At 37.9% G+C, this 19,677-nt stretch overlaps 1 protein-coding gene and 2 long non-coding RNA genes across 6 annotated transcripts; 1 reads left to right on the forward strand and 2 right to left on the reverse strand.

The window, feature by feature from the left end:
• Nucleotides 1–291: 291 nt before the first annotated feature.
• Nucleotides 292–19,504, forward strand: inpp5b (inositol polyphosphate-5-phosphatase B). Of its 4 annotated transcripts, XM_067511358.1 has the most exons (23): nt 292–613; nt 1,837–1,917; nt 2,200–2,297; nt 2,420–2,449; nt 2,567–2,677; nt 4,134–4,277; nt 7,514–7,604; nt 9,351–9,515; nt 11,293–11,394; nt 11,679–11,793; nt 12,547–12,663; nt 13,538–13,725; nt 14,805–14,916; nt 15,004–15,113; nt 15,513–15,648; nt 15,895–16,005; nt 16,244–16,409; nt 16,761–16,996; nt 17,156–17,263; nt 17,709–17,793; nt 18,238–18,365; nt 18,461–18,572; nt 19,055–19,504. In XM_067511358.1, exons 1-23 carry the CDS (start codon nt 558–560, stop codon nt 19,162–19,164), a joined length of 2,712 nt encoding a protein of 903 aa, XP_067367459.1. In that variant the 5' UTR covers nt 292–557; the 3' UTR covers nt 19,165–19,504. The 4 variants fall into 4 exon arrangements, with proteins under 4 accessions (XP_067367459.1, XP_067367456.1, XP_067367458.1 ...); XM_067511355.1 differs by lacking the exon at nt 292–613 and having other exon boundaries at nt 1,836–1,917; XM_067511357.1 differs by lacking the exons at nt 292–613; nt 1,837–1,917; nt 2,200–2,297; ... (1 more) ...; nt 2,567–2,677; nt 4,134–4,277 and adding an exon at nt 4,933–5,091.
• LOC137130802 (uncharacterized) lies at nt 2,687–5,590 on the reverse strand. Its single transcript, XR_010914895.1, has 3 exons — nt 5,450–5,590; nt 4,036–4,067; nt 2,687–3,843 (listed from the first exon to the last, which is right to left on the reverse strand). It is a non-coding gene; the product is annotated as an uncharacterized lncRNA (long non-coding RNA).
• LOC137130803 (uncharacterized) lies at nt 7,611–11,359 on the reverse strand. Its single transcript, XR_010914896.1, has 3 exons — nt 11,233–11,359; nt 10,940–11,034; nt 7,611–8,507 (listed from the first exon to the last, which is right to left on the reverse strand). It is a non-coding gene; the product is annotated as an uncharacterized lncRNA (long non-coding RNA).
• Nucleotides 19,505–19,677: the final 173 nt, after the last annotated feature.

Below are 19,677 nucleotides of genomic sequence, written 5' to 3' on the forward strand. Positions count from 1 at the left end.
CTGGACAAGCCAGAAGCCGTTGATCTTTGTTAATATAAGGTTGACCTCACACCAGGCCAGTATCAGTCATACTATCTTGCTATTTTTCAAAGTTAGGTTTAGACAAGGGAAGGATGTCTACACACTGGGTCAATGATGAAAACATTAAAAAAATAATTAAGTAGCTAAAATATGGTGTCAATTCCTTTTGTTGAAAAATGAAAAAGAAGTAGGGATAGGGGTCTGCTGTGGCGCCTCTCTTTGCCCAGAGGCCCAATCCAAACAGAAGGAGCTGATGACAGCCCTGATGTGACGTCACTTCGGGTGCACAGAGCTATTCGGAGTCAGTGCGTGGCACACTGGGTCGGGCTGGGCCAGCAACGGAGGAACAGGAAAACATCTGGATCTGTAGGGAACCATGTCACTTTCCATGGCGCTCCTGAACCCCCTCTCCTCCTGTCTTCCCCTCGGCTTTTGCTTCGGAGAGAAATAACTGAGCTACTTTAAACTCCTTCGGGTATTTTCGTCAGCAGCGCCAGGGGCAGGAGCTGTCACACAAGAGTTGGTGTCTTGAGACCATGGATCAGTCCGTCGCAATTCAAGAGGCTCTGGAAAGGGAAGAAAATTGCATCATAGTATCCATTGGCACCCACGCATGCGCTGGTTTATGGATTATTATCATGCCTGAAATGAAGGATTGCTTTCTGAAAGTTAATCACGACTCCGTAGAAGAATATCAAGAGTGCGGAGTGAGGCCTGCAAACTTAAGGCTCTATCGCATGATTGATTGATTTATGAATAAATCACCAAATCGGTCACTTAAATCGAGACAGTGCATTTATGAGTATGATCTCAGTTAAAGAGAAGTTTTACTAGGGCGTGACTTCCTAATGGTTTCTTTAGTCCAATCTTTGTAGTATAGCCATTCTTCCACAAGATGGCAACTTTGTTTCACCAGCTGTTGCTTTAGGGGCCGTGGTGGATGATGGAGAAATAGCCCAAAATACCAAAGTTTAAAAACACTGCATTACAAGTCCTAATGTGTGTGGTTTTTTTTAAACGTTTTAACCCTTGAGTGGTGTTTATATTTTTGTTCTGGTCCTGGAGCTGGCTGCTGACGTGCTGGTACTGGGGCTCATCTTCATTTTGGAACTAGCTGATGCTCAGTCTCCTCTTCTTCAAAGTTCAGTCTCCTCTTCTTCAAAGTCACTGTCAGACTGTAAATGTTCAGAAATGTTATCCTCATATTCTGAAACCTCTTCCTCTTCTCTGTTTTCCAATTGCAAGGCCGTCTGAGCAGAGGATCTTTTGGTTATCTTGATCAGTTGTGATAAGGAAACACACTGACAAAGCTATTTTTATTGTGTCACCCAATTTACAGCTGGGATAGAGTATGAGTAAATAAAGATACCATAGGTTCTCGCAATACACGGGATGAAATGTGCGGCAATGTGAGAGCAGATAGGTGTCAGTGCTTGAATTTTGCATTGATGTTGCAAATTAGTGCGGGAAATGACAGGGAGAAAATGCAAAACTCAAAAGTACATGTGATTAGCTGATGAGCTTTGAATTTTAATATGTATCTGGTCGAGACTGTGCAAAATTGTTATGGTTTTATTTACTAAAAGACAGTTTATTTACAACAGTGTATCATTTCATAATTGTTCTCTATACATATACATTTGGAAAATAACTTGTAGCTACTCCTGTTCGTCATGTAGTAGAGTAAAATCTTAAAATATTTTAGTGTTGCACATGTTAGCTAGTTAAAATGACAGGAAGGTCATATTTGTTGATGAAATATTTGTAAACGTGGATGCACATATTTCCACTATATCCTTAACTAACCTGTAAACATGCTGTCCAGTGTGATGTCCTCTTTGATAATAGTACAGAGAGCCGGCTGCTGGGACTGGTGGAGTCCACACAAGAACATGCGTGAGTTATAAACAGCAGGTGCACATTATGCTGCTCTGCATTATTGCACACTGTGTTTATATTTTGTGTTATGATTAGTGTGTTATTGCAGTAGTAATTATTGTAAGTATAACTTTGGTCTGATGACCAAAAACACTGTCTCATGCAAGTAGTAACTGTTGCTATAGATTGTATTAGATTGCTTGTGTGAAGTTCTATTGTTTAAAAACATTTTAATTCTAAATTGATTATTAAAAGTTGATTTTTAAAGTTAATAATTAAAATGTCAAAAATGTTTTGCAGAATCTTCATTTATACTCATCGACGAATGGCCATTACTGCTGATGATGTGTCACTGGAGGACATCATACCCATCTCTCTTGACTTTGCTGTTGTGGAAGGTGAGCAACTTTCATGTGTTTAGCATCACAAATAACAGTGTACCTGACTTAATTATGTGCTCAGGATTGTGCTGACTGAGTTCTCAGATGTGCTCTAACACTTCTTATGCTGCTCTCTTCAGTTTCCTCACCAGAGGAACTTGCAGTTGTAGGTGAGTTGCCATCATTTTCAATACAGCTCAACGACTTAATGCTAACTGATCATTATGTGAAAATTAACTTCAAACTTTTTTTGTTTGTGTGTGTGTGTGTTCTTTGACTGAATATAGGTGCTGATACCAGGGTAAGAATAAGCTACCAGGAAGAAGAGTTGGAGCTCAGACTTCCCTTTGGGTCTCACTCGCGGTGCTTTCTCAGTGAGGTCAACAGAGCATGGAGTGGTAAGTCAGCCCTCAGAAACATATGTGACATGTTTACCTGACATCCAGACATTAACCATGTAGCAGAACCTTATTTTATGATTTCCTGTATTCAGGATTCTCTGAGTATTTTAAAAAGTTTTAAAATGTGGGTAATTTTTAAGAACAAAACGTTATTTTACATGACACTAGCGTGAAATAAATGAAGTAAACATGTGAAACGCTGCACTTTTCAGCCTCACACCACAGTAGCACACAAATGGACCCTCATTTCGTTAACATGCTGTTGTTGACTGCTGATTATTTACTCGGAGCTGGTAGTTTATATCTTTAGATTCTGAACAAAGTAGAACACACCTGGTGTATGTGTGAATAAGTGCAAATCATCAATGAAGCAATTATTTAGAAAACCTGCTATGCAAGTCTCTGATTGCCTTTAGGTTATATAAACATATTATATTATATAAATATATGAACTATATTTATATATAAATAAATATAGTTTAATAAATTTAACACACACACAAATACATCTGTTAGTCTGTGTCTGGATCTGGTTCAAAGCTTACACCAAATTTAGAATTGCAAATTGGTGGTGTCCTATCTATCAGTAACTCAGTGTACATAGCATGTAGTTGACAGAAAGCAATACAGAATGACAGTGAAGGGGTGGAGTTGAATTCGTTAGTATGTTTCTTTTTGGCCAGCGTTTGCAAAAAGACAAGATGAAAGCAATTTAAGAAGGACTTTCTTCCTCTTCCGTCCTTCTCTTAAACTAGGTGGTACTTTCTGCGTTCTGTTTTGATAGCTTGACAGTCAAAACCCTGTGGAAACACCGTGTGAACAAATAGTGACATATTTAAATTATATTTTTTATGGTCCTTTAAATATGAGCTACAAAGGCTTTTAATGTAGTGAGGAATACCAATGATGTATCAATTCCAGTAAAATATAAATTCAACTTAAGCTTTTTTAAGTTGGCAATTTTCCAACAAAATCACCCTCAAGGCACTTTACATACTCAGTGAAGTCAAGATTATACGGCCGTAAAGAGAAAAGACAAAAATCCCCCTGAACAAGCGTGAGTTTATGGGGAAGACGAAAAACTCCCTTTAACAGAAGAAACTTCAGACAGAATCAGGGTCGGCGTGGGTGGCCCTCTGCCTTAGATGATCACGTAACTGTTGCTGGTAAAAGAGTGTTAGAAATGGTAAAAGTACAGTGAGCTAATAGAAGTGAGATTCCTTCATATTCTGCAGCACCTGTAACTGAATCACATTTACAATTTAAGAGTATATTTCATTATTAACAAAGGTTCACATGCAAAAGCAAGGAATTGTAAGCTGTTGTTTACGAATTATGTAGATTATGCTTCTTACCATTGGTGTTGCTATAGCTTCTCAACTTTGGCCTGTAAACAAAATATCGGGATCATCAGAATTTGTTTCTCTTGCTGTTTCTGTCTGCCATTACTTAGATGTCTGCAAGTCTCCCACACAAGTGCCCAAGTTTGAGTGGGTCAACAGGTACCTCAAAACTATCAGAGGCCAGGAAGTTTTCAAACATGTGCCTGCACCCCTCATTGCAACGCTCACTAAACTCAACCCAGAACGGAAACAAGGTTTGATATCTGATTTCTGTTTGTAGAGGTTCACACTCAGCATTTTTATGTCTAATAAATGTCACGCAGATGAAAGGGCAGTTTTGCAAACCATACTTCCTTTGAATGCAGTTGCCTCAATAAGCTTGACAGAGCACTTATTAACATTATTAATAACACCTGTGGTTTTACTGTGTGAATGGGTGAATAACTGCCTGTAAAGTAAATACAGTAAGTAAACTTTATTTCTACAGATCATGACAAGCTTCGATAGGTGAATAGGTTTTCTGCACATTTAAATTACTGCAGCATAATCCCTCTTTGTTTTGAGCCTGTGCTGGTGAACTTTTAACATTTGGTTATTAGGACATTATGGTGCCGGGTAAAGAGATAACTAAAAATAAACTGTGACAGGAAAAAACTATTGAGCATCATACAAGTAAAGGCACCCAGTAGCCTAACCACAACAAGATAATAACATATTTTTAAAAAGTGCAATCTCTGAGAATCGTGTTGCTTCGTGTGTAATTACTCAGGTTGAAGTGGCTTGGCTCTTATTATACCGGTGACATGGGACCCTATGTTTGTATGCATGCTAGGCTAGAGTCACACAACATGCAGCGAGAAAAAGCGTGTGGAGTTTCGCTGCGGTAGTTGCTGCAGCCTGGTGTTTGTTCAGCTTCCTGGATGTGCTGCAGGGGAAAGTAGGCTTAGCTAAAAACTCCTCCTACTACAACGTTAGCTTGGGCAGGTCTGAGTCAAACTGGACATTGCTCTTCTGCACAGAATGCATGACAGCGGTGCAGGGAGATGTCAAGGGCGATGACAGACTCTGGTAGGAAAAGTATTGCTTTAAACAAGCACAAGTGTTGACTTTTGAGGCGTTGGAGCGTCATTTGCTTCAATCAATGGATTTCAGTCTGCTCCGATTACCTAGTTAGCTTCCTAGCAAATGCTAGCTTATAGTAGCTAACTGCTAGGTCTTATGTCACATAACTAACTTGAACTATCTTTAGCCAGATTAGCTAAACGAACATGTTACGATAGGCGGAATACTTGATTAATTGTAGTAGTGTTGGTAAAATTATTATCGTTGCGGTCTGAATTGGTTACGGCTAACTCGCTGTTAAGCTAACCCTGATGTGGTTGATCATATTTATGGTGCTACACATATGTGTCAGGAAGCGACTCACCTGTTGTTGTTAGTTTTGAAGTAGCATGATCTGTGACACAGTTATGACATTCATTGAAAGACTGTTTTTGTCGTGCTTTATTTTTTTGGCTTTGTTTTGTTTTTTTCTGTCGCTGTGTCACTTGCGTGTCATCCTCCCAATGCAGTTTCCTCGTAGCATTCTCGCTTTTGAATGGCTCTCTGCAACCTTCTTCCTGCAGCTTCACAGGGAGATCAGTTTGCTAATTGTCTTCTTCACAAGTGAGAAAAGACTTTATTTAATTGATTGCAATGCAAGTAGCTAAGGCAAGAAGGACTGGTTAACGTTATTTTTATAGATGGTTCTATAGAGCTGGCTACTTTTGAGAATTAAGCCGAAAATTAATTTGGTTAATTGCAAGTATTTACTCTCAGATCGTGAGAGGAAGTTTTGCAACTTTGAACTTTGTGCATTTGTAGTCAAAAGCAATGACAGTTTTTATTACGGAAGAGTCTTACACCTGATAAAGACATTTATGCTGACCTGACGTCAGGATCCGCCCCAGATAAAGAGGTTTAAACGTGTGAATTTGCTGTAAGTCATAGTGTTACTCTGTGAAACTCCTTCCTATGTGGTTGAAAGTTTCGTTAAGCTTGAGAATACAGGAATGTTAAATATGCCATGTAATGAGCGACACGACTTACAGGCAGTAACAACGTCATTTAGATGCTGGTTTCACATAACAGTCACATTAGTGGTTAGGTTAAGATTACAATAAACTCAATGAATGATCAAGAATGTAAGATTATTATTTGGGAATGTCCGTGTAAAACAAGCTTAATCCTTAAATAACATTGAACCTGTTTTGGAGGCAGGTTTTTCACCCTTTTCTTACAACCTAACAACAAATTCTCATAATACAAATGTCACAAGCTAACTCAGAATTTTCTGTAGCAAATTTAACAGCTACATGTGGGTAAAGCTGGAAAGTTACTTCACAGTTTGCTGAAACTTTTCTCAGTGAAACAATGCCCACCCCTTCCTTTTCACAAAAACAAGTTCTGAATCACATTACCAATGTATTATTCCGTTGGTTTTGTTTCTTGTCATTTATTTAATACATTTGATTAGACTAAAAATTGACCAGGACCTGCCTTTTTTTGATCTTGATTGATTTTTTTTTAAACACATAAAAAGTGCAGACATGACAAGTTTGTGACCTCTAATTTCTGAGAAGAGGTTAACATGTCACGATGTTAACCTTTTCTCAGAAATTAGAGGTCACAAACTAATTTCTCAGTAAAGTTGGTGTAAGTTAAACTTGTCCTTTTTTAAAACAAAGATGCAGCAAAACTGTTGCAATAATGATGAAAACAATAGTTTTTATTTTTTTTATTTAGTCACTATTTTATGCTGTGTTATGTAGACACAACAGTGACAGAATTGTTAATGTTAGTAGCAGTAGTGCTGTTGATATATGCAAAGTTAATGTCTGTCCATTTGAACCACAGAGTTTTGCATCGTATCCTTTACACAAACAGATCAGAAGATAAATGCTGTTTGTCAGGTGCACTCTCAACCTAGCTTGCCTTAGCTTTGTAGAGTTTAATTTCCTGCTCAAAGATTTTAGCTTTCCCTTTGAGCGCAGCCAGCTGTGGTCTTTGCCAAGCTGCAGGAGACAGGGGACATGCTGTCTCATACTTCACACTAGCCAACTAAAGCCAGCTACTTAGGATGCAGTAACTGTAACCAACTCCAAAACACACCCGTAGTCATTTGACCGCAACAACTGAGCCTAGACTTGGTCCTTTTTATTATTGACCTTTGTGTTAGTGTGCATGTTTGTTTTAATTCTTAGTCACAATTATGTTCGTTCAATTTCATATGCTTATTAGTTATCCAAAGGGTTGAAATATGTATTTGTTTAGGGCTGGGTTTTTTTCTCAATAGAGCAAGTTTCCTTTGGCTGTCAGGATGTTGAGCACAGAGTGTCAATCCCAGTAGCATTGCACACTATTAAAGTGTATGAAGGTTGTAGGCAGGATAACTGTGCTATTGTAATGTCATTGATATTAAATGAAATTTAATTCATCTTTTTCCAAACAGAGAAACTATCAGACAAGAAAGGAGGCTTAGAAACGCAGAAAGGTTCTAACAGTGCCACACAGAAGTCCAGAGTGCATGCGAACCCGGAGAGGTAAGGATTGTTTTATTGAAGAGCTCTGAGAACCAAAGATCTTTCAGGACTGGTAGAAAGACTCTCATAATTGTTTACTAAAATAAAAGGACTATTACTTAAAGACAATGTATATTATATTTTTGTAAATGACTGTTTGATCAGTGTTACCCACCCAAACATGTTTTTTTACCCTTAAATACATTTCTTTTCTTATATCACATGTGCGAAGCTAGTTATTTCTTACATTACATTAGTAACAGAATTGTTTACATTCATAATTACTTGCTTTCAGTCATTTGCTGGTACCTTGCTGCATTTCTTGTTGTGTAACTGTAAAGCAATAGAAGTCGCAAAGTGGGAAACTATTGGCATCACTGTGCATCTTGTCATCTGCAGCTTGGGCACATGTGCAAGACAGAGACCCCCTCACAAAAAATAGTTCCGTAGTGTTATTGATAAAAGGTAAAAGTAGCACAGTAGTCAGTTTCAAGTGATATGACACCAGTTGCACTGAATTTACCACAACACTGGAAACGTTCACATTATAACAATACAGTTTCAACAGCATTAAAATGTGAGAAGATGTATTTGCTTATCTTGCAGGACCTATTTGTGTATTTGTACTGAGTTACAGTTTGACTGCACTTTGTGAGGAGCTTGCTGATAATTATTTAATTTATTATTATTCTGGTCCATGGGGGCGGCTGTAGCTCAGTTGGTAAGGACAGTCATCTACGGACCACAGGGTCAGTGGTTTGATCCCCGGCCCTGGCTATATGTCGAAGTGTCTCTGGGCAAGACACTGAACCCTTAAAAGCGCATTCCCCTCCCCAGCTGTGCAGTGCCGGTCCAAGAGAGGGTTGTGTCAGGAAGGGCATCCGGCGTAAAAACTGTGCCAAATCAACATGCTCTCGGGATAAGCTGAAAGGACAAAAACAAATGAAATAAAATAAATAAATAAATTATTCTGGTCCGAAATGCAACTTTTTTCACCTCAGTTGTTTAAGCTGGAAGCCAATGGCACAACTCTTGGGGAAAATATTCCAAGATGGAGGTATGTTACAGGATATTCCTGGAGGATTTACATTTATATTTAGTCATTTAGCAGACGCTTTTATCCAAAGCGACTTACAAGTGAGGTACAAGGCAGAATTAATCTAAGTCAAGGAGAAAACATCAAATCAAAGTCCTATCAGAAAACATTTCACGAGATGCAAGTGGGAGAAAGAGCAGAAAGAAAGTTTTTTTTTTTTTTAATGAGATTTAAGTGCATAGGAAGATGCGGAAGAGTTCTGTTTTCAGTTTTCTGTTTTCAGGATTATAGGGTCCAAACATCTCACACTTCCTTCTCTTTCTGCAGCTTAATTCTATATTGAGGACATGGAAATAGAGCTTTACTGCATAACCTTGGTTCATGCTGTCAGTGTGGTGATCAAATGTATACTACGACTGTACACTAGTCTGGAGCAGATTGCAGTGTCTCTCCAATGTTTTCATATTATTTCTAGCTTTTAGGAAAAGTGTTACTCCATGCAGCTACTGTAGTTAAAAAAAAAAAACCTGTGAGTGATCTGGCAACTATTCATTAGATGTATACACAGTGTGGGTAGCAAATTCTAAATCCAACACTGCTGTCCAAATGCATGATTTATACTCTTACTTCTATTTGTTCTCTGAAATCACACCAGTGTGAGAAACATTTCTATCTACGTCTGTGTCCACTCATTCCCATGCCGAACTCTTTCTTTTTCTTCTGGTGTGCAGCCTCTCCAGTCGAGAGGACCGAGATGACCTGGTGCGCTCCTCCAGCCACACCCCCTCTAACAAAGCTCAAATACTAACCATGCCACAGTTTGGCCTGCGTGACACCCTAATCAAGTGTGAGCTGCTGAAGAATGAGGAGCTTTACACATACTTGGAGAACTTTAGGTATGTTACTCTTGACTGCTTGTCGTGTCAGTTTTAATTTGTTGGGAAAATGTATATGTGCTTGGCACTTCATCTATAACACATTAGTATTATTAGTATATTAAATAACTCCTTGATTTGTTGTTACTTTGGGTGCAGCAGTAGGTGTTTTCATACACTATTTAATTTGATCTATGGAAGCTTAATAAAATCTTTTGCTGTTGTTCTTACTTGTCCCTTGGGATACTGTAGCGTTTAGGACAAGGAAAACTCAAAATGTATTATGATTCCTCTATATCACAATAACCATACCTCTGTGTAATCACCAGATCAGTGCATTACAGTGATTTAATTTGTGATACATGGCCAAAGAAATTTTTCAAACTCAAATTACCTACACACTGAACATTTTGGTGTAACTATATTTGGCTGTCAAATTAAGAATAAAAAAAAAATAAGTCAACATCTGTGGGTTTGTTTTGCTGTATACTTAGCTGTTTGCTAAGCACCAACGTGTCAGACACTGTCTATAAATGCATCAACCAAGTGGGTTAGATACTGTACCCCAGGTCGTGGCTCTTTCAAACTTTTCTTTTTTATAAATATGAATGTCCCTGTTGGCATGCAGGCATTTTTATTATTTATTTTAAATACGCAATCGCTTAATTCATTGAACCTCACTACTTCCTGAAAGTAGATCTGTGCCTTAATATTTATACCAATTTAAAGAACAAGTAATCTTAAACATGAAACAGTCTGAAACAACAAAATAATTAGGAAACTACTGTAATGGTGTTCAGTGTAATAAATGAATGAATGAAAAAATAATCCACTAAAGGAACTTTGTAGGTGTGTGACTAAATGTGTTACTTAAGTGAGTGGTTATATTAGTTATATTACTGGCTTACAGCATCTCTAGGGTTTCCCTACCTGTAGCTCAAAACATGCTGGGCAGGCTCATGTCCCTGCATGACCATACTAGAAATGTAGTACATGCAGAATTATATTTAACTTTCTTTAGATTTACTTATTGGCTTATATGTTTAGATACTTTTCTAAATCAAAAAACAGAAGATAAAATGATATACAGAATGTTACATGCTTTTATCTCATATCTCAGTACATACTGAGAATGTATTAAATATCAGTGCTGATTTGCAGATTGAGGGGCAAAGGCTTAGGAAAGCAGAACTCCAAGATTTTTTTTTTTTAATATAAAACATCAGCACCTTTCTATTTAGCTGGGGTGGAGAGCATTCGTGCATTGTACAACACAAGGGTGGTCAGCATAAAGTAAAGCACTCTGTGCCATTCCTGTGTAGCAGAACAGCAGCTGCCTGAAGGTCAGTGGAGAGGTTATGGCATGGAAGGAAGCTGATTTTCAATCTTGACTTGCAGAATAAATCTCAGTGGGGATGTAAATCAGAAGGTCTTGGTTCTCTTACCATTTTTCAAGTTGTCCTTCAGTAAAGCAATTCCGAGGCCTGCTCAGTAGTCAGCAGAAGTTTTTTTTCCCCTCTTCTGCCTTTTTGTATTGCTCCTAGAAGTAACGTAGTATGAGTATAAATGAACAGCAGCATTGCTGATAAAGAGGAGTTCTGGCAATTTAACCTAATTTGAGACATGAGCTACATAGTGTTAAAACAAGGGCATCTGATTCATATAGTTTGAGGTAAAGGAGACATCACAAAAAAAATCCAGTCAGCGGGTAAAGCTCATAAAACTTTTTCATACTCACCATAACCCTATATTCCTCTTCCTTTGTGCCTACTCTTCATCTCTCCCCTTTCTGTTTTAGCTTTTTCCTTGGCACGTACAATGTGAATGGACAGGCACCAAAAGAGAGCCTCCGTCCTTGGCTGAGCTGCACTCTCAACCCTCCGGACATGTACTGTGTGGGGTAAGTCACTTTCACCTAGCAAAAGAATAGCTGTGCAGTTCTCAGTTTAATCTCATTACACAGACAGACATATACTGGTCAGACCTCTGACAGATGTATGTAGCCATTGATCCTGTTTTAAGTAGAACAACCACCCACAGATTCAGCTGAGTCCACGTATCCTGCCTAGATTTCACTTTACCACTTTGCTGTTAAAGTGTGGAGAATAAATTCAATATGACAAGTTTTCTTTAAAGTGAGAATCGGACTCTCAAAAAGTTTTTACTGTTTGTGCTTCCTCTCAGCTTCCAGGAACTAGACCTCAGCAAGGAAGCTTTCTTTTTCAATGACACCCCAAAAGAGCTGGAGTGGACAAAGTCTGTATGTGAGGCCTTGCATCCAGATGCCAAGTATGCTTTAGTAAGGAAGTCATTTTTTTTATAATGTTTTCCTGCACGTATGAATGTTTTTGCATAGTCCATGTTATTTAGCTTTTGAGTTCAGCACATCTATTAATGGGCTTAATCTATGTAACACTACGCTATCACACAGAGTATTGCAAAGGATTTTGCTGAGAACCATCAAGATGTCTCTTTATTAGTTTATCAAACTTAATCAGGATGTATATTTAACGTAACTTTTTGGTCTTGCTCTCTTACTCCTCCTTATTTGCTTTGATCAACTTCCTTTTCTCAAAGTGCTGATTCTAGCTTTTGAGCTTCCTCTTTTGTTCTTAGTTATCTTTGGGTTTTTCTGTATTCACAGGGCCAGTATCACAATATGTCATTTCTTCAGAAACTGTCAGTAGTGTGACTAAAGCACAAATGGCTGCTCAGGAACTGATACTCTGTAGCACAGCAAGCTGTTCTTACATTAATATATAAATACCATTTTTCCATTTCCATTTTTCTTTGGATAAGATAGTGGGTGAGAGAAACATAATCCATTTGTAAAAATTATTGTTTCTATTAGCTGCCATTGAAAACAGTTCAGATGTTGAAATATGCAGCAAAATCTGCATTTAAACACTTTTGAGCTGGTATCATGTGGGTGGAGGGGCACCTGTACAGACACAACTGTTATCCATCAAATTTGCAACTCACATTACTTTGTGCATTGTTCTGTATCCTCCTCCCCTACTGTATAAAATAACATAGTCATCTTTTCATCCAGGTGAAGTTAGTCCGTCTGGTGGGCATCATGCTTATCTTTTATGTAAAGAAGGAGCATGCAGAGTTTATCTCTGAAGTGGAGGCTGAAACTGTGGGCACTGGTATCATGGGAAGGATGGTAAGTACTGTTTCTGCAAGTCCTATTTTTTATGTACAGGTTCTCATGTAGGTTTACTGATGCCATTTTAAGGGAAAGGGCATCACTCATTTCCATCTTCTCCACGTTTATCAGGTTTTCTGGCTTTCTCTCATTTATCTTGCTATTTAACCGGAGTCCTTTCCTCATTGTTTGAAACAGTCTGCTTGGCATCATGTTCCTACAATATCCATAATGATTAAGATACCAAAAGCAAAATCTTTTAATGTCATTGTTTCATCTTATGAGAATATATTAATTGTGACACAAATGCAGGAAGTGTTGACATAATTGCGTACACATAAATACTAGTACAAAAAAACAATGAATGAGCAGGTAAACTGTAATAAATAAGTTCAAAATATGTGCAAGAGTTTTGATATCATGCTGAAAAATCAGAATGTAAATAAATGTAATAGAAAGATTTAAATACTTGTTCACTGAAGTAATGTTGTGCCTCCCAGCTTAGTCTTTTTCCTCCTGTTCACCATTAAGCACTACATCCAGCAGCTCCAACTTTATTTCACATGCACCGTTGCAGAATAGGTTATTCTTATCTCATCTGCAGCTATGCTTACTTAGCATTCCCTGCAGTGTAGAGCAGATGGCTGGCTGGTGACCAGTGGGGGCTCCATTTTTCAGTGCAGTAATAAGAGACTGGTTTATGTTCTGCACCAGGAAGCATCTTAAACATGCCAACTATCAAGGTTTTTGCATAATATTGGGTTTCTGTTGAGCAAATGAGCACATACAACTGCATATTATCTTAATCAGATTTTTTACTTTCCAGATCTTTGCGCCAGTGGTGTTGCTTAATACCTCTTTTTTTTCCTTTAAACTACTCACTAATTTGCAGGGAAACAAGGGTGCTGTGGCAATTCGCTTTTGTTTCCACAACTCTGACATCTGTGTGGTCAACTCTCACCTCGCCGCCCATATTGAAGAATATGAGCGACGTAATCAAGACTACAAGGATATTTGCAGCCGCTTACTGTTTCGACAGCTTGACCCTACCCAGCCTCCACTTCCTATCATGAAGCACGAGTATGAACTGTATTTTAGAGTTACAGTATAATGGAATTAATGGCTTACTGAAATGTTGATATACACTGGCAAGAAAAAGTTTGGAAACACCAAGACATTATTTTATGTTTAAATTGAAATGAAAAAAAAATATCCCAAAACACAGAAAACTTGTTTAGCATTCATCTGCAACAATTTAAACAGCAGGTAAAACATCTAAAACTTAAAATATTACCTTTTACAAAACAACTACCATTTGCTGCTAAATCAGTGTTAAGCTTGCTTAAGGCTTTGCTACAATTCGTGTTTCCAGAAATTCAAGGTTGGAAAATAGAAAGAAAAGGTTGCAGCGGGCCAATATGCACAAAGAGTGGACTTGCAGAGCTCAAGAAGAGATTACACATGCCTACGTAGCACCATCAGTGAAGCATAGAGGTGGAAAGTGTGGTCCTGGGGATACTTTGGGAATGGGAGAGGGGGTAATCTGTATCCTGTGCAAGGCAACCACAGTCAGTATGGTTCTTATTCTATACTGAAGAGGCATGTCAGTCCCTCTGGGCAAAGACAGAGTGAGGATAACTGCATTTTACAAATAGACATTGACCTCAGGCATTCTTCCAATTTATGTAAGAATCACCCAGAAAAGAAAGTAGCTGCTGAAATACTCTTGGTGATAGCTTGACCAGCTCAATCGTCAGATCTGGACCCAATCAAGCTGGTCTAGGAGAAGCTGGAATGAAGAGTTTGGGAACACTGCACAACCAGCACAGCAGGCCTTTGGGAGGTGCAGGAGAAGGCCTGGGAGGAAATTAAGCCTGAATATCTGCAAAAAATGATCAGTAGGAAAAAAATGGTTTTTCAGGCAGCTATTGTTGGATCTGTGCTCAAATATGCTTACTGTACAATGAATTGTTCTAATCCAATTATAACCATTTGATTAGGTAAAACTAACAAAAGATTATAAAAACACATACATGTGTAGGTGCTTCCAAACTTTTCTTTGCCAGTGAAAATACTATGCGCATATGTGTTTTCTGGCTGTCTATTGTCAATTCCCATTCAGTCTCCATATTTCTTTCTCAAAATTTCCCCATTACCAGTGTGGTTTTATGGCTGGGGGATCTCAACTACAGAATTAGTGACCTTGATGTAGATGACGTGAAGGAGCTTATCACCAAAAAAGACTTTGGAACACTGCACAGTTTTGACCAGGTTTAGTCTCTCTTTGCTATCAATGTTGTCTTATTTAACACTGGTGTTTTTGAGTGGTGAAACTTACCTGCTGCATGTGTTCCCCAGCTCAAGCAGCAGATCGATAAGGAGGCCGTTTTTGATGGCTTTGTGGAGGGAGACATTGATTTCCAGCCTACGTACAAATACGATACTGGTTCTGACAAATGGGATACAAGGTAACTCCATATGGAAACCTGAATAGCAAAATGGAGAATTCTTCTGATATTTTCCTTGTCAGAATAAGCAGCTTACTTTGCATACTTTACACCTTTTAAATGGACAAGGCGGCTTTCTAGATTTAACTAACGTGTCTTGAATGATTATTTAAGTTTATCAATATATATGTCTCAAAGTTGATGTGGTCCTAAATAGCCTTGGTAGTGTTTTCTACTCTCTCACCGCCTAATATGAGATATTCCCTATAAGCATCTTATATTTGTATGTATGTAGTCTGCAGAGCCGAGAAAGGGCTATTGAATGGAAAGGTAGGATTGATACAGATGTACTTTTAGTCTTTAGTGTTTTGTATAACAAAAAAAAACATAAGTGAAAATAAATGTGTTAATCTGCATTAGTGAGAAATGCCGTGTGCCTGCGTGGTGTGACCGGATCCTGTGGAAAGGGAAGAACATTGTACAAAAGCATTACCAGAGTCATATGGCTCTAAAGACCAGTGACCACAAACCTGTCAGTTCCTTGCTTATCATTGGGGTAAATATCTAAATGTTTACTTAATAAGTTTCCTTTTTTCTTTTACGTTTAAAGTAAAACAATGCACTCATCCTCCTTCAAAATCCTGAACATAGGTTTGAAAAGAGTTTAGTGGATGTGTATTGCATTAAGATTTGATTTATCTGCTCACTTTATTACAAAGGTCTCAGGTTTTGTGAAGCCTCTATTGTATGTCTATGCTACTTTGTTTGTCTGCCTGTGACTTGCTCTTGTCTATTCCTATAGATCAAGAGGGTAAATGAAGAGGCCTATAAGAAAACTTTTGAAGAGATTGTACGCAATATTGACAAAATGGAAAATGAGTGCATTCCATCTGTAACATTGTCAAAGCAGGAGGTAAAGTTTCTCTTCTCTTTCAGTCCTATTAGTGTGTAATGTGTGGTTTAATACTTATCCAATACACTTTGTATAATAAATAGCATTATTTTTATGTATCTTTCATATTCAGTAAGTACCTACAAATAATAAAACTCTACATTGATTTTGGGCTTTGAGCCTTATGCAGATATTTAAAGGATACCATTATGTGCCAGATGATTTTGTTTTTCTGACATATCATTCTTCCTACTTTCAGTTTCACTTTGACAATGTGAAGTTCATGGAACATCGGGCGCAGACATTGAACCTCTTAAATGATGGTCAGGTCCCATGTCGGTTTGAGTTTATCCAGAAGCCAAATGAGCTCACATACTGCAAGCCCTGGCTCACAGCAAACCCTCCTACAGGCTTCATCCCTCAGGGTGAGCAGCACATGCAGTCATACTTTCATCCAGTAGCCACAGATTTAATTTTCATAAAACATCAATATCTTGTCTTTAGGTTTTACATGTCGTTAAGTGCACCATGAGCTATGAAATTACTAGTTACTAATCACGGTCTCTTTGCTTTTGACTTGCAATAGCAGACTTTGTTTTTGTTTTACAAGATGTAATTTCATCACGGTTTATTGTTGTCTTGGTAGTTTATAAATCCTTGATTATACCTCTATATAGCACTAGTAGGAGACTCAGCACAAAGTAACAAACTGGGGCATGCATCAGTTCCTAAATGATGCCACTCCTTGCTTTATGTGTTCAACTCTCAACATCTAGGTGGTTCTTTGGACATAGACCTTGAGGTTTTTGTAAACCGCTCAACAGCACCTGAACTTAATTTTGGCAAGCAAAACTTTGAAGACATCCTGGTACTCCACTTGGAGCGTGGCAAGGACTACTTTATTGCTGTGACCGGAAACTATCTGCCCAGCTGCTACGGCACCCCCATCGGTTTGTTGTGTCAGCTGAGGGAGCCTATCCAGGACATGCCGCTCGAGACCCTTTGTGAACTGGTTAGTGCTCCCAGATGCAGAGCAGGGAATGTGTCCTTAAAATACATCATGTCCATTCAGTGTTGTCTCACCGGCCACAAGTAAAGTTGCAGATTTGTAATTACACACCGTTGAGTCGGTTTTGGCTAAACTGCTTCTCTCTGTTTTTGTCAAAATTAGGCGGAGATGTCTGGAGACAAAAATGCAGTAAATGCTGAAAAGCCTCTACAAATTCCTAAGGAACTCTGGATGATGGTGGATCACTTATTCCGTAATGCAATCAAACAGGTCAGAAAATCTGAGGGGGGAAATTGTGCTCTATTGCAGGATTAAAAACCCCCTAAAAATGTAAGATTTTGTATGCCATTTCCTTTATTCAAAGGTTCATACCTTTAAAGCAAACTATATAACTCTTAGCCTCCTCATAGTTTGTTTTTGTCCTTATTACATGGTCAGATATGTGTAAGTAGCTGAGCTATTTTTTTTGAGAAGGCTTCAGTTCTCTTAAGGCTATGAAGATATTAGCCAAATCAAATGCCCTTGTACAGAGGCTGAGAATGGTGTGATAAATGTCTGTGCTAGTAATTTAAATTGCCTTGAAGTACATTGTATTTTTCCACTATGCCTCAAACCATAGGAGCATTTTATTAAGCTTAGGGAAACATGACTGTAATTGAACTTCTTATATGAAAAAAGTGCTCAAATCTCATTGTGTATTGTCTTCAACTTGCAGGAAGACATATTTCAGCAACCTGGGCTCAGGAGTGAATTGGGAGAAATAAGGGACTGCCTCGACACTGGCATGCCAGATTCTCTTCGTATCCTAAGAACTATTCCCACCATACTCACTGGTGTAGGAAAAATATTGTTTAACTTTATAGAATATTTTAAAAAGAAACAAAGTGCAGTTCAAATATATTTTTGTTGTTTTGCACCCCAGGGCAGCAGGATAAAGACATTCCAATTTGCTGCCCTATTTAACTGTATAACATAGCTTGTGGCTATGCCCAGCCACACGCTCCGCCCATCCACTCCAGGTGCCCGCCCTGTGTGGTATGCACAGGCATAGACATTCATTATGGTTGGTATACATAATGAATGGATGGGTTTAGAAAAACTGTCAAATTTAATAATGAAAGTCAGCACTTACACAATCTTTTTTTCTTTCATTTCAGATAAAATACCCTGAAATACAAAGATACATTTTAAAACATGCTAAATCTGTTCTAGAACGATGTCCTTAACTCTATATTGATTGGCAGCTGGAAGTAACCACTCAGTGGCTGAGGCCTTGCTTCTCTTTCTAGATGCCCTTCCAGATCCTGTGATTCCCTACGCCTACTACCAGCAGTGCCTAGAAAGCTGTTCCGATGCCAGTCAATGTGAGAAAGTGAGTAAAAGATGGCACAGTCAGTTAATAATAATCAGTGTTCTCAGTTTCAAAAGTTAATCTGACTTTTTTAATTGGAACTTTTTTGTCTTCAGGTTATTTCCATGCTACCTCAGTGCCATCAAAATGTGTTCAACTATTTAGCGGCTTTTCTTCGTGAGCTGTTAAAAAATTCTGCCAGCAATCGATTAGATCTCAATATAGTGGGTAAGAAAAGAAGCAGTTTACACTGAAGTGGGTGTCATTTATGAGTTTGTTATTATTAGCTATTGCATTGTGCTACAGCCAACATGCATGTGAAGAGAAACTTAAGTATAAAGCATTGGAAAGTGAAAATGACAGTTGAAAGTCATTGTCTGCTATAGTCTCTCCCTTGGTTATGACTCAATGATTGTTTTTAGGAGTCATTTCATTACCCATAGCTAGCTGGTTCTGTACAAAAAAAGTTTTCACCTAACCTATCCTGTATGTATACTATTTTAATACATACTTTAATATAGCAACAAAAGGAATTAATATCTAAAGTTATTATTTATTATATTGAATGTATTTGTGCTTATCATGTGAATCAAATTCCTTAAAATATATACAACAAAATAAAATTTATAATATGCTTGCTTATTATCGACACCCAAGAAAACCAGTTCTCATACTATTCCATATGAATAATTTATTTTGTTCCCGTACAGCCACCATTTTTGCCTCTTTGCTTCTGAAATCACCAGCAAAGCAGGATTTTGCAGAAAAGAGAAAGACTCAGGAGTTCTTCCAGCACTTCCTGACCCAAGGCCCCTGTTAGATGGAGGACTACGCCCTCTTAGCTTGTTTGAAGCTGAACACTAAAAATGTACATTCCAGTATTTGGAAAAAACGCTTAGGATTTATTTTTCTCCCAAAAGGCTCTTGTGTATAGATTCATAGTGTTATCACTGTAAATGACAACTGTTCATTGTTTGTTTTGTTGTTGTTTTTTTTAGAGCAAGGTAGGTCTTTTGATGCACAACTTATTGTATATCATTGAGCAACTGTAGAGACAGCAATTTTTATGTATGTATATTTTATTTAAAAATTATTTCTATTTTAATGTTTCAGATAACATCATGTTATTGTTTTATATAAAAAAAACAGCTAGAAACAAATTGTGTGGCAATGGTGATTTTGAATTAAAATTTACTCCCAGTCAATGTTTTCAATTCATAGACTGTATATACAGTCTATGTGTCAATCACAGGGAAAGAATTTATTATAACTGTTTTCTCATAGTCTTTATTAAATATCCTTTACGTTTTTACATGTTATTGAATCATATTAC

Source organism: Channa argus, chromosome 7 (genome assembly GCF_033026475.1).
Source record: "Channa argus isolate prfri chromosome 7, Channa argus male v1.0, whole genome shotgun sequence".
NCBI classification, from domain to species: domain Eukaryota; kingdom Metazoa; phylum Chordata; class Actinopteri; order Anabantiformes; family Channidae; genus Channa; species Channa argus.

Excerpts from the sequence above, each read along its gene's own strand:
- inpp5b (XM_067511358.1), top strand. The coding sequence starts at position 558 with ATGGATCAGTCCGTCGCAATTCAAGAGGCTCTGGAAAGGGAAGAAAAT. Across the intron at positions 1,918-2,199 it reads GAGTCCACACAAGAACATGC|AATCTTCATTTATACTCATC; the intron begins GTGAGTTATAAA and ends AATGTTTTGCAG. Across the intron at positions 13,726-14,804 it reads CTTCCTATCATGAAGCACGA|TGTGGTTTTATGGCTGGGGG; the intron begins GTATGAACTGTA and ends CCCCATTACCAG.